The sequence below is a fragment of the Mobula birostris genome, chromosome 29, assembly GCF_030028105.1.
Source record: "Mobula birostris isolate sMobBir1 chromosome 29, sMobBir1.hap1, whole genome shotgun sequence".
Taxonomy (NCBI): domain Eukaryota; kingdom Metazoa; phylum Chordata; class Chondrichthyes; order Myliobatiformes; family Myliobatidae; genus Mobula; species Mobula birostris.
Genome location: NC_092398.1, coordinates 26,912,664 through 26,927,515, shown reverse-complemented (window position 1 = coordinate 26,927,515; position 14,852 = coordinate 26,912,664). Strand labels below are relative to the sequence as shown.

At 47.8% G+C, this 14,852-nt stretch overlaps 1 protein-coding gene across 2 annotated transcripts in view; it reads left to right on the top strand.

Moving 5' to 3' along the window:
* The window catches only part of LOC140190205 (structural maintenance of chromosomes protein 1A), a 54,858-nt gene that overhangs the window by 16,567 nt on the left and 23,439 nt on the right, over positions 1-14,852 (top strand). For both annotated transcript variants that reach the window (XM_072246740.1, XM_072246741.1), the window contains exons 8-14: positions 1,821-1,903; positions 2,499-2,706; positions 5,552-5,737; positions 6,033-6,212; positions 8,214-8,360; positions 11,176-11,313; positions 11,895-12,011. In XM_072246740.1, the coding sequence (XP_072102841.1) occupies positions 1,821-1,903; positions 2,499-2,706; positions 5,552-5,737; positions 6,033-6,212; positions 8,214-8,360; positions 11,176-11,313; positions 11,895-12,011 (1,059 nt within the window). The remainder of the gene's footprint in view (positions 1-1,820; positions 1,904-2,498; positions 2,707-5,551; positions 5,738-6,032; positions 6,213-8,213; positions 8,361-11,175; positions 11,314-11,894; positions 12,012-14,852) is intronic.

The following is a 14,852-nucleotide window of genomic DNA, read 5'->3' as shown; positions in this document are numbered from 1 at the left end:
GCTGTACCCAGTCTGACCTGCCAGGCATTCCTTCTTGTTCTGCATCTTGCTACACCTGCATTCTTCTGTCCATGTCCTCCCTCGCTGACTGCTTCCCACCACTCCTGGTTGGCAAATCAAGGTAGCTTAACGCTTTACATCCTCTCTCTTTGTTCCATGCCCTCTAATGATCTTTTCCCTGCTTCAAAGAAATCTTCCTTTCTGTTCACCCGATCAAGTCTTCGTAATATCCATTTACATTTGCCCCGCAGTCTTCTCTGATTCAAAATCAATCCCAGACAAACCCAAAAATCCAGCCCGGTCCTGGCAGCATTTTCGTAACACTCTGCAGCCTCCCCAGGGCAATTGCTCCCTCTGGAATGGTGGCCAGAATGTCACAAGGTGAAGTTTTAGAGGCCTAACCAGAGTTTTATACAGTGTGACCATAAGACATAGGAGAAGAATCAGGCCATTCTGCCCATCCAGTCTGTTCTGCCATTCTATCATGGCTGATCTGTTATCCCTCTTCACCCCATTCTCCTGCCTTCTCCCCATAATCTTTGACACTCTTACTAATCATCCTCCACTTCAAATACGCCCAATGACTTGGCCGTCTGTGGCAGTGAATTCCACAGACTTGCTGCCCTCTGGCTAAAGCAATTACTCTTTGTCTTTGTTCTGAAGGGACATCCTTGTATTCTGAGGCTGTGCCCTCTGGTCCTGGACTCCCCAACTATAGGAGACATAGTCTCCCGTCCACTCCATCTAGGTTTTCCATCCAGCTGGTGTTATCCTGATATAATAAAGGATTGAAATTCATAAGTTCAAAGTAAAACTACCCCTCCTATCAATGTATTTATCCAAACTTCTCTTGAATGTTGCCTGTGGCAATGAATTCCACAGATTCACCACTCTCTGGTTAAAGAAATTCCTCCTCATCTCTGCTCCAAATGTATGTCCTTCTATTCTGAGGCTGTGCCCTCTGGTCCTTGACCTCCACTATTGGAAACATCCTCTCTATGTCCACTCTATCTAGGTGTCTCAATATTCAATGACATTCCGCCTCTTACCATCTGTGCTGCAGTGGAAAACTAAAATTCCTACGTACTATTTAAACTACACAATCCAGGCCCTTCAGCTCACAGTATTGTGCCAGCCTTTCAACCTGCTCTGCGATCAATCTAACCCCCCCCCCCACATAACTGTTCATTTTTCTATCACCCACGTGCCTATCCAGGAGGCTCTTCAATAACCCTAATGTATTTGCCTCCACCAACACCCCTGGTAGGGTGTTCCACGCATCTACCATCCTCTGTATAAAAACCTACCTCTGACATCTCCTCTAATCCTCCCCCTCATATTAACCATATTCATGGGAAAAGGACACTCTGTATCTGTACTACTTAACATCTTGTACAACTCTATCAAGCCACATCTCATCCTCCTTTTCTCCGAAGAGAAAAGGCTAGCTCACTAAGCTTGTCTTCATAAGACAAGCTCTCTAATTGGGCAGTCCTTCAGTGATTCTGTTATGGCTAATATTCTATAGATTTATTGAGTATCCTCACAAGTAAACGAATCTTGGGGTTGTATATATGGTGTCATAGATGTACTTGTGGAATAATATTAACTTTGAGCTTAATCCAGGCAGCATCCTGGTAGACCCTGTGACCCATTGTATTTGCCCCTTCTACCCTGGGAAATTGGCTCACCTTCAGTGAGTCACACCCCGCAGCCCTGAGGAGCCCTCGTTCCTCTGCACTTCTTGGCTTCCTTTTACAGAAATCTTTTTATTTATTCTTTTGGAGAAATTTTAACTGTTGACCTCTCGACCTCCGCAGTCCAAAATTAAGCAGAAGGTCAGAGAAATTGAGGAGAATCAGAAGAGGATTGACAAGTTGGAGGATTACATCAACACCAGCAAGTAAGTACGGTTTGCTTTTCACACCTGGTGTCTTTGCGACCTGTGTCCCTCCTAGCTTGTCCTTCCCGTCCCACTCTCTGCACCCGCCATCCGTCCTCGCCCAGGAGTGTGAGCATCTAGCCTCAACCCTGAACCCCTCCCCCAATTGTGTTCCTCCCTCCCCCCAGCTCGCTGAGCATCTGCCTTCATACCCCACCACCCCCAACGCTTGTCTTCCCACTCCCTGCTTTTTGTGCACCTTACTTTTGTCTCAGTGCATCTGCCCTGATGCCTGTCTTCCTCCACATCTTATCTGCCCCTCCCACTACAACCATGGCACATCTGGCCTCGACCATCCCCCTCCTACCCTTCATCCCGCAACCACTACCTGCACTTCGTGTCCCCACCATTCTCCAGTCTCCTGTCTCCCATTGCAACATTGAGCTGTCTCTCCCCCTCTCCCGCTCGCTGTGCCTGGCCTCCCAGAGCTGCACCTCTGGCCTGGACTGAGCTGTCCACCCCCGCCCAGCCTCCCAGAGCTGCGCCTCTGCCCCAGACTGAGCTGCACCCCACAGCAGCACCTGCACCGCGAACTGAGCTGTTGCCCCTTTGCTAGGCAGTCGCTGGAAGAGCAGCAGGCACAGGAGACCAAGCTGACCGAGGAGGTGGAGGAGGCCAAGCAGCGCATCGACCAGATCAACACAGAGCTGAACCAGGTGATGGAGCAGCTGGGTGACGCCCGCATCGACCGGCAGGAGAGCAGCCGGCAGCAGCGCAAGGCTGAGATCATGGAGAGCATCAAGCGCCTGTACCCAGGCTCTGTGGTATGTCCTGTGTCACTGACGTGAGGCTGAGAGTTACAGCACTACAGCCCAGAAGCTGGCCTGTGGGTCCATCCAGTCCATGTGGTACTGTTGCAACACAGAACCCAAGCTAACCTAGAGAGCTTTTGGCCCATTGGCCCTTAGAAATCATAGTTTTGCATACAGGAGTCGGGATGTTATTTGAAGAGAAGACGTTGGTGAGGCCAAATGTGGAACATTGTGTGCAGTTCTTGTCAACTGCCTACAGAAAGAATACCAAAAAGGTTGAAAGAGTGCAGAAAAAATCTTACAAGGATGTTGGCAGGACCTGAGTTAGCGGGAAAGGTTGAAAAGGTTTGGACTTCATACCCCGGAGTGTAGGAGAATGGGCTAGGTTAAGCACAAATTTAGTTGGCATTCAACCGTACATATGAAAGTAGGCAAACGAAACAGCCTTCCTCTGGGGCCAAGGTGCAAAACACAGAACCAACAGTCTCACATAGCACGTATAGCTTTGATAAAGGTATACAAATTAGGAGGGGTATTAGAGTAACCTCCAAGAAGACCACAACCTTGTGGCTTGGAGCCTTGTGTACCTCAATGACCCGGAGAACTCTGTTGGCTAGAGTCAGGGCTTTAGGTGTTGGCTTTTCGTAGGGTTACCCATGCCAAACAGGTCAAAGGCCGAAGGCCAGACTCCAGGTTCGGGGGTTCAGTTCGGGACTAACGTCCCTGACTGGTCAAACAAAACAGTTATGAAACAGCAGTGAAGAATCCTTCTACGTCTGTGTGGCCAAGCACAGACAGTTGGAGGATCTTCAGTGCTGCCCTAAATGCCGGCGGTGTAACCGAGAAAGTAAGTATAGATAGAGTAGGCTTTTTCCACCCTGAAAGTAAGTATCATCTAGAGTAGGCTTTTTCCACCCTAGAGGTCATAGGTTAGGGGTGGAAGGGGAAAGTTCTTCACTTGGAGATGGTGTGAGTGTGAAACATGCTCCCAGTGCAATTGATAAGTGGGGGTTTGATTGCAACACTTAAGAGAATTTTGGATAAGTACATGGTTGCAAGAGGAGTGGAAGGCTATGGTCTGCGTGCGGGTCAATGGGATCGTTTGGCATGAACTAGAAGGGTCTGTTCACATGACCTAAGTGTCCTTTGACTAAATGGCCATTACATGATGTTGCCTGTCTCCGCTTACTGAAGGAAGGGCAGGCTCAAGGGGGTGAGAATTCCATGGGGCAGCCTGATAGCACAGCACTTTACTGTATAGGCGAAGCAGGTTCAATTCCTGCAGCTGTCAGTAAAGATTTCTTTCCGTGACTGTGTGGGTTGCCTCTGGGTGCTCCAGTTTCCTCCCACAGTTCCAAAGGCGTACAGGTTAATTGGCCATTGTAAATTGTCCCGTGATCAGGCTAAGGTTAAACAGGTGCGTTGCTGGGCCATCAGGGCCTGTTCCGAGCTGCATCTCAATAAATAAATAAATCTGTTTCCATGGGTTGTAGAGCTTAGACCCAATGGCACATCTTGAAACGTGGGATTATTGACCTCATTTGGTTTAATATGGTCTCATGTATCAAGATAGAGAGAAAATCTTCATTTGTGTGCCATTCAGATAGACTCATTCCATACGTTAGTACATCGAGGTGGTACTTAAAGGCAATATATAGCTTGCAAGATTCTAGATTGTTTAGTGTCATTTCCAGTACACAAGCATAAAGAAGAAACGGAATAATTGTTAGTCTGGATCTGATAGAGTGCAAAAAAAGTACAATAAGATAAAGACCACAATAATATGAAAAACACAGTGAATAGAAATAAATAGGATAGCTTGTATGTCTCTGAAGTGACGCTAGTCAGGGGAGTGTCTGTACATAAGGTGACTGTGTAACTGTAGTGCAGGTAGCCAGATTGGCTGCAAGGACCATGATGAGGTGGATTTTAAGATCACGAGATCCTTATTGTACAGAAGGTCCAATCAGTAGACTTATATCAGCAGGGTAGAAGCTGCCCATCGAGCTTTTATAACTTCTGCTCAATTGGGATTGTGGGGGGCGAAGAGAGAGGATGAATTGGGTGGGAGGGGTCCTTGATTATGTTGTCTACAGAAGCAAAAGAGAGAATGAATGGGGCGGGAGGGGTCCTTGGTTACATTGTCTACTTTATCAGAGAGGCAGAGGAAGAGAGAATGAGTTGGCTGCTAGGGGTCCTCGATTACATTGACTGCTTTACTGAGGCTATGAGAAATTGGATCAAGTCCACGGAAGGAAAGTTGGGGCCTGTATTGTGGACCTGTATCCACAGGTCTTCACAATATCTAACATAAGGCAGGCTCAAGAGGCTGAGAAACTGTTCTCCTGGGCTAGAGAGCTTACAGAGAACAGAGCACGGTACAGGCCTTTCAGCCCACGATTTTGTGCCATCCTTTCAACCTACTCTACGTTCAATCTAACCCTTCCCTCCCATAAAACTCTCCATTTTGCTTTCATTCGTGTGCCTATGAAAGAGTTTTTAAACGTCCCTAATGTATCTGCCTCTAGCACCATCACTGGCAGTGTGTCCACTCCTTGTTTAGACCAGGGTTTCCCAACCTTTTTATGCCACATACCAATCCATTAATCGGGATTGGGAATCCCTGGTTTAGACTGAAGGGCAGGTGTTGCGTGTGAGATTGAATTATTTGGGACTGGGATCAGCGGGCATTTCTCTGAGTGTTGTGAATCGACAGAGCGGAATGGAGGCTTGGACGCTGCCATTTCACAGGGGTGGAGTGGATGGATAGATAGCTGAGGGAATGGAGGGAGAGGTCAGGGTTCTTTTTAGTAGACCTGGAGCCCTCGTTGACCTTGCCTCCTTTGCCTGTGCACAGTTTGGCCGGCTGATCGACCTGTGCCAGCCTACACAGAAGAAGTACCAGATCGCCGTCACCAAGGTGCTGGGGAAGAACATGGATGCCATCATCGTGGATACAGAGAAGACCGGCAGGGACTGCATCCAGTACATAAAGGAGCAGCGAGGGGAACCAGAGACCTTCCTGCCCCTCGATTACTTGGAGGTGAGCAAAGAGGAGGAGTTGATCCTGCCTGTACATCAGGACCAAGTGACAATTTATGGTGGGGATGGGTCTGTCACAGTGTAACACCAGTGTAGAGTACTGGTCGGAACCAGTCTGTCACTGTATAACACCGGGGTACAGTACCAGTGGAGATGGGTGTGTCACTGCATAACGCCAGGGTACGGTACTGGTGGAGACGGGTCTGTCACTATGTTATGGGTTTATTGATATACAGTATTTCATCAGTCTCTCTTCAGTGGGGTTTCATTTTCCTCTGACCACCCTCTGCCCTCAGGTCAAGCCCACTGACGAGAAACTTCGAGAGCTGCGCGGTGCCAAACTGGTGATCGACGTCATCCGCTACGAGCCACCACACATCAAGAAAGCGCTGCAGTACGCCTGCGGGAACGCACTGGTGTGCGACAACGTGGAGGACGCTAGACGCATTGCCTTCGGAGGCCCACAGAGGCACAAGGTACATGCGTGGGCTTATGGTGCTCGTGGGGAAGGGGCGATCCCTTGTCCTGTCCAGACACGTCTCTCTTTCCCTGGCCTTTTGCTCAGTGCTCACACAATCAGCCTTGGCCCTAATAAAGAGCAGAAAGTAGAAGCAACATTAGCTCATGTGCCCCCTTAAGCTTACCTCGCTGTTCAATATGACTGGCTGATCTAGGTGAGGCCCCTCTTCTGTGCAAGTTTCAGCATTCCAGCTCATTTTCCCCAGACTTTCCCCACCCAGGTCTTGTTCTCTTCTCTCTGCTGCCATCAGGAGCCTCAGGACCCAGGCCACCGGGTTCAGGAGCAGTTACTACCCCCTCAGCCATCAGACTCTTGAACCAAAAGGGATTGGAGGGCAGTTCCCGGCACCAGCATAGCACACCCACCATTCACTAAACCTAACCCGTATGTCTTTGGGATGTGGCAGCGGTCATGGGGAGAGCAGTAGGAGTTGAACCCTGATTGCTGGTACTTTAAAAGTGTTGCGCCAGTGCTGTGCTACCATGCTTCCCACTGGAACAACAAATTGCACCTGGTGTATATATTAATAAACTAAACTACATCAATGACCTCTTGGCTTCCAACCTTGTGGCATGAGCATTGATTCCCCAATCTCCAATAATTTTTCCCCTCCCCACTTCTTCAATTCCCCACTCTTAAATCTTCTCTCCACCTCAGCTATCTTATCACCCCCATGCCCCTCCTCCTTCCCCTTCTCCCAGGTTGCCGTGATCTTCTCTCCAATCAGGTTCCTTCTTCTCCAGCCCTTTCTCTTTTCCACCTCTCACTTCCCAGTTTCTTTCTTCCTCCCCCTTCTCCCCTCCCACCTAGCTTCACTTATCACTTTCTAGCTTGTTCTCCTTCTCCTTGCCCTCTGCCCCCACCTTTTTATTCTGCTGTCTTTCCCCTTCCTTTCCAGTCCTGATGAAGAATCATGGCCCAAAACGTTGACTGTTTATTCATATTCATAGATGCTGCCTGACCTGCTGAGTTCTTTCAGCATATTGTGTGTGTTTCCTGAATAGCCATCCCTCTTCTGATATCATTTGGACATGAACCCTGTCACGTCCTCAAAGCATCCTTCACGTTTCAATAAGGTCACTGTTCATTCTTCCAAACTTCAAACCTCAAACCTAGCTGGTTTACCCTATTTCTGCACTTCCTTCCTCTGCAAATCCGTCTTCTTGGCCGGCTTCACAAAGTAACGTCGAGGTTAAGATTTTTAACAAATGACCTTTATTTGTCCCAAGGTTCATTGAAGCATCAATGAGCTACCCAGTCCGAGGATTGTTGACAGCAGCCCACGAGTGTCACTACGCTTCTGTGTCACATAGCGTGCCCACACTCACTAACCCTTAATCCGCTCGTCTTTTTGGAAAGTGTTGGAGGAAAGCGAGCAGCTTGAGGAAACCTGAGTGGTCACAGAGAGAGCGTACACACTCTTATGGACAGCGGTGGGAATTGAACTCCAATTGCCACCGCTGTAATAGTGTTATGCTATCTACTACGCTATCGTGTCACCTTGCTCCATCCTGTCTCTGCACTTCCCTCCCTCCCTGCAAAGTCCAGCAATCCCTCGCTAAACCTCTGCCCCCTCTTTAATGGTGTCTCCATTAACCCACCTTGTTATGTCTTTTAACTTCAAGACATGAAACTAATTCAAAGGAAGACATAGGAATGAAATGTGAGTCCAACTTTGTGTTCACTGCACATAATTATGTAGTGTGATAACATGTAATTTGTGTGTGTGTGTATGTATATATGTATATATATATATATACACACACACATACATAAAACCCACAGTGAATTATTTAAACGAGCAAGAATGCTTTATATTACAATATTACTCAAATACTACAGAAATGTTAAATGCGTAACATGCCTCTCTGGCTAGTCTTTTGGTTACCTTTTCCCTTTGACAGCTTCTGCAGTGCAAATTCTATTAAGGTTAGATCTCTCCAACCCTCCCTTGCAGACTGTTGCCCTGGACGGGACCCTCTTCCAGAAGTCAGGGGTGATTTCGGGAGGCGCAAGCGACCTCAAGGCGAAAGCTCGGCGCTGGGACGAGAAAGCGGTGGAGAAGCTGAAGAGCAAGAAGGAGAAGCTGACTGAGGAGCTGAAGGTACGAGAAGGTCACATATATTGTCATCTGACTGAATATATATACAACCAAATGAAACAATGTTCCTCTGGACCATCGTGCCCCCACAGTACATCTGTCACACAGCACATAAACCAAAATATTATTATAAATTAATCATTATGTGCCATGTTGTATGATGTGGGCGATTGTGGTCTTTCCAAATCATGATTGTTCTCGGCATTTTTTTCTACAGAAGTGGTTTGCCATTGCCTTTTTCTGGGCAGTGTCTTTCTAAGACGGGTGACCCCAGCCATTATCAATACTCTTCAGAGATTGTCTGCCTGGCATCAGTGGTCGCACAACCAGGAGTTGTGATATGCACCGGCTGCTCGTACGACCATCCACCACCTGCTTCCATGGCTTCATGTAACCCTGATCGGGGGACTAAGCAAATGCTACACCTCTAGTAGAGACATATCTCCACCCTGCCACCCATACCATAAATAAATTAATAAAACATAATTCAGAGTGCGTGTAGTGTAAGCAGTATACAGTAAATAGTCTCGGGCTGTGGGAAGAAACTGTTACCCAGTCTGGCAGCCCTCGAACTGATGCTCCTGTATCTCCTTCCTGACGGTGGTGGGTCAAAGAGATTGTAGGATGGGTGGTAGGGATCCTCAACGATGCCTTGGGCCCTTTGTCTGCAAAGCTTCCAGTAAATGTCACAAATTGGGGCGATCCTCTGGGTTTTTAATGGTCTGTGGGGCCTTGCGGTCCAGTGCCCTGCCACTTCCATACCATGACGATGCTGCCAGACAGGACACTCGATAGTGCTCCTGTTAGAATGGGGCCACAATAGGAAATGGGGAGTCTGTAGTTCTCCAGTTTGGACTATGCAGATCGAGTCAGGGTTGAACTGAGAGGGCAGGGGTTTAAGGGAGGGGTTGATGGGGCTCGAGGTGGAGGCAGCTGATGCCGTGTCTCCCAGCGGAGGAGTAACCATCTTCACTGGTACTGTGCTGTGTGGGGCATTGTGCTGCGCAGGTGCCAGGCACTGTTGACACCCAGCTCTCACTGCCTCACGTTCATGTGTGACCATCACCGACTCCATCCACTTTCAGTATCTAGGGACTACCATACACGTCAGGCCAAGACCCTTCATCAGGACCAGAAAGAAAGAGGGAAACAGCCAAACTAAGAAGAGGGGAAGGGAAGATAAGCTGGGTGATAGATGACTGAACTGGAATACCTATATAAATAATGTGGCTTAAAGAGGAGACCAGAGGCCAGGAATCCAGTAGCAAGTGACGCACTTACTAACTGACCCAAAGCCTGTCCACCGTCTACAAGGTGTAAGTGACAGAGCCTTACAGCACGGAAACAGGCCGTTTAGGGCTGAGGCGGTGACAAGATGTCTTCACTCCTCGGTCGGTGAATGTTCGGACTGTTCTCACCAGTTGGACTGTAGACACTCGGTCACTGAGTTTACTCAAGCAGACTCAGATAAGGTTAGGAGCATAATTAGGGCATGTGGCCCATTGAGTCTGCTCACCCATTCAATCATGGCTGATTCATTATTCTCTCCCAACCCCATTCTGTCCGTAACCTTTGACACCCTGACTAATCATGAAGCCATCAACTTCCACTTTAAATATGTCTAATGACTTGGCCTCCACAGCAGTTTTTGCAGATTAATTCTACAGATTCACCAGCCTCAGCTATAGAAATCCTTCCTCACCTGTGTCCTTGTATTCTGAGGCTATGCCCTCTGGTCCTAGACTCCCCCACTGTGGGAAATATCCTGACCATGTCCGTGCTACCTGGACCTCTCACTATTCAATAGATTTCAGTGAGATCCTCCCTCTCCACACTCCCCCCCCCCCCCCCCCCAAGGGTCCTCTCCAGTACCAGCATGTCCTTCCTTGGATATGGGGCTCAAACTTTTGGACATTAAAAGTGTCCAGGTTACAGGTCAGCTGTGTTCCAGCCAGTGGCAGAGCAGGCTCTAGGGTCTGATGCCTGGCTTTATGGTTCTTAGCAGTGGTTCAGAAGCAAAGAGGATTAGAGGGAAGATGTGGGAACTCCTCTCATGAAAGGGTCATCATGCTCTTGGATGGATGTCTGAGGCAAAGCGTGTGTGATCTGTCGCCTGCAAGGTTAACATGGGTACAAAAAGACCATAAGACATAGGAGAATTGGGCCATTTGGCTCTTTGACTCTGCTCTGACATTCTATCGTGGTTGATTTATTATCCCTCTCAACCCCATTCTCTTGCTTTCTTCATGTAACCTTTGATGCCCTTACTAATCATGAACCTATCAACCTCCACTCTAAATGACGTGGCCTCCATTTGCGTCTGTGACAATGAATTTCACAGATTCACTACCCTCTAGCTGGAGAAATTCCTCCTCGTCTCTGTTCTAAAGAGATGTCCTTGTATTCTGAGGCTGTGGCCTCTGGTCCTAGACTCTCCCGCGATTGGAAACATCCCGTCCACGTCCACTCAATCCAGGTCACTACTTTAAGAACTTTCCGCTATGGATTTTGTACTGTGGAGTGAGGAGAGAGAGTGATTCTGACTGATCAGTGGAGTAGACCTGGGGTGCGCTTTTTTTGCCCTTGCTTTGTATGTGTTACTGATCCATTTTCACTGGGGTAGCAGCAGGCTAGTGGTGGCTTGCAGATTGTCCAAGAGCTGCAGCATAGGGAAACAACATGTCGTACCTTCTTTAGCTTTTCAATCTTGTTGTCATCCTTCTTCACGGTCTGGTGGTGCAGCGTTGGGTTGGCTGGCTGGGGATCCCGGCCGCTGGGTGCACCACTCTAATCTGTGTTCGTTGTTTCCCTACAACAGGAGCAGATGAAGATCAAGAGGAAGGAGGCTGAGTTGCGGCAGGTGCAGTCACAGGCTCACGGGCTGCAGATGCGCCTGAAGTACTCTCAGAGTGATCTGGACCAGACCAAGACCCGGCATCTCGCCCTCAACATGCAGGTCATTATCGCGGACGGTGGATAGGAAGTGCCTGCGTTCTCAAGGGCTCCGAGTCTTTCAATACCCCCTTCACCTCCTTCCCATTGGTGATCAGTGACTCCTACATCTCCCTTACTGTATGTCATTCTTGTCCGCTCTTTAACTTACCCGTGCTTTTTGGTCACCTCGTGTTGTCCCATACACTAATCTCGGGCAGGCGCCTCTTCATTTCCGGGTCTGCAAATCAGTACGGGTCCGCTGGGGTAGTCGAAGGGCCAGTGTCTGCATGCCTGAATCCGAATCCAAGCCCGCTGGAGGCTGAAAGAGATGGCTTGTCCTGGGGTTAGAGAATTATGTTTGTGCATGGATGATAGAGGGGCTCTTTTGCTGTTGTTTTGTTGCTTCTTGTGCTCTGTGTTGGTCTGCCAAGCATGGTGGGTATGCTTTGTTGGCATCGGAATGTGTGGCGGCATTGCAGGCTGCCCTTCTCCTTCCCACAGCATATCCTCATTAACACAAAGGAATCATTTCTCTGTGTGTTTCGATGTACACGTGATACTTGCCTTATCCCTGGCTCACTGACTGTTGCTTCCACGGTGCAGGAGAAGTCCAAGCTAGAGAGCGAGCTGGCCAACTTTGGACCAAAGATTAACGACATCAAGCGGACTATCCAGGCTCGGGACCGCGAGATGAAGGAGCTGAAGGAGAAGATGAACCAGGTGAGAAAACTCCGCTTCGCTCAGTAACGCACACAAAACGCTGGAGGAGCTCTGCAGGGCAGGCCGCATCAATGGAGAGGAATAAACAGTTGATTATTTCAGGCAGAGACCCATCATTAGGGGCGGCTCAGTAATGTGGCTAGCACAGTGCTTTACAGTACCATTGACCCGGGTTCATTTCCCGCCTCTGCCTGTAAGGAGTTTGTTTGTTCTTCCCGTGACCGCGCGAGTTTGCTGTGGGTGCTCTGGTTTGTCCCACAGTCCAAAGATGTACCAGTTGGTAGGTTAATTGGTCATTGTAAATTGTCCTGTGGTTAGACTAGGATTAAAATCGGGTGATAGCTAGGTAGCAAGGCTCGAAAAGCTAGGAGGGCCTATTCCACGCTGTATGTGAATAAATAAATTGGGACTGCATCCACCTGCCTCTCTCCCAAACAAAGGTGGAATTCTGTGGGACTAACATATTTCTCCCTCTGTTAGTCCGGAACAGCCAAACCCTTAACTGTAGAACTGTACAGCACAGAAACACAGTCTCTGTGCCAAACATGAGGCCAGATTAAAACACTTCTGCCCACACAGTTCCATATCCCCCCCATTCTCTGAATATTCATGTGTCTGTCTTAAAAATAAATCTCTTAAACGTCTGTTGCAGCTGTCTCTACCACTAGCCCTGGCAGCATGCTTCACGTGGCCTCCGCTCTGTGTTTTACAAACAATGTGCCGCACAGATCTCCTTTAAACTTTACCCCTCTCAACTTCAGCTAACACAAAATGCTGGGAGAACTCAGCAGGTCAGGCAGCATCGGTGGAGAGGAATAAGGAACTGACGTTACAGACAAAGACCTTTATTCATCACCAACATATCATTCCTGACCATTTCCAGTTGAAATGGTGAAATGAGAGTCATAGTTGAGTTTATTGTCATGTGCTCAGATGCAGTGAAAACTTGTGCAACATTTAAAGTTCAAAGTACTTTTATGATCGAAGTATTTATACAATATAAAACCTTGAGATTTGTCTCCTTACAGGCAGCTACAAAATATAGAAACCCCAAAAGGACCCATTTTAAAAAAAAGAACGTCAAATGCCCAATGTGCATGACAGAGAGAAAAATATATCGTACAAACAGTGGAAACAAGTAAATATCATTGTGAACTGAAGTTTTACGAAAGACACGAAGCCAGGCGACACTGTGGCTGGGGCAGACCATGACCTCAGTTCATCACGGAGCCAAGTAAATGTCACGAAACTACTGACATAAGCCAGGCATCACTGCAGCCAGAGCAGGCAACATCCTTAGTTCAGTGCAGATAGCAACAGATAGGCAATTTTCACAAGAAAAAAAGGTAACTATACATATTTTTAATATGAAAAAATAACTTTTAGAAATAGTGTTTGATAATACTGTTTCCATTGTAAATACATTGTGGTATTAACTTATGCATATTTAATTTCCTACCTGTCCTTTAACCTCTAACTTTAGTTGCTTTTTGATATATGTATACAGTACTGTGCAAACGTCTTAGGCACCCTAGCAAAATGTACTATTGCACAGTACTGTATTTGTCAACATGGATCAGCGAGCCATTTTGTAAATCTGGTGGGAGCAAAGGATGTTGGGAATGGCGAGGGTGGAATGCTGTGAGATAGGCAGCAGAGAAGGGTGCTGTGGTAGGGGAGGTGGCGTGGCTGCAGGCATACCCGGCCCTGAGACACCAGGCAAGTTAAATTAATTCCAAATAATTGGTTTATCGATCATTACAGAATGTCTCTCTGGCGCTTCCCGCTCCCTCCCCTCTCCCTTCCCCTTTTCCCAACCATGATTCCCCTCTCCCTGTCCCCTTCCCACTCTCAGTCCACAATAGAGTCAGATTTATCATCACTCACATGTCATGAATTTTTTGTTTTTTTTTTGTGGCAGCAGTACAGTGCAATACATGAAATCACCACAGTACTATGCAAAAGTCTTGGGCACCCCAGCTATGTATATGTACTTAAGACTTTTGCACTGTACTGTATAATTCTTTATTCTTTATTGTTGGATGTACATGTACACACAAGATTCTGCAGATGCTGGAAATGCAGAATAAAACGCACACAATACTGGAGGAACACAGTAGATCAGGCAGGATCTATGGAGAGTCAACATTTCAGGTTGAGTCCTTTCATCAACATCTCGACCCAAAGCATTGACTCTTTATACCTCTCCTTGGATGTTTCCTGACCTGCTGAGTTCCTTCAGCATGTAGCGTGCGTTGCTCCTTGTACATGTCAGTGTAAATGGCAAATCAAGTTGATTCATGATCTTTGAATTGGAACAAAACTCCTGCCTGATGGTAGCTGTGAAATTTGGCCCAGAGATTGGGGAGAGATGTATTGAGCAGGGTCCACGACTCTCTGCATTTTCTTGTGCTGCTGCTCATTTGATTGCTCTACCAGAACATGATGCAACTTTCAACTATACCTGAGGTCCCCCATTGGAGTCAACGTGATACACAAGCCAGAGCGGTACAATATGGGGAACAAGCTGTTGCCCGTGCAGCAAGCTCCCCCTCTCCACGCAGATGGAGAATCCAAAGGAACGGCAGAGACCGATACAGTTTGGCACCAGTGGCATCGAAGGGGTTGCCAGTCAGTGTTGAACGCAATGTAGAATTGCCTCAGGGACTCCAGCTCATGATATTTCCCTGGGGTTTACTCCGGAAACTTTTCCCATGAGTGGGTATAGCTGCATGACAGCGGAGGTTTGAGATCAGAGCTTTCTTCCTCTCGGATGAGCTGCTAACCACGGCTGACAAGCCCCATCTGCCCAGACAACAGTACATGTGTGGAAGTATATCT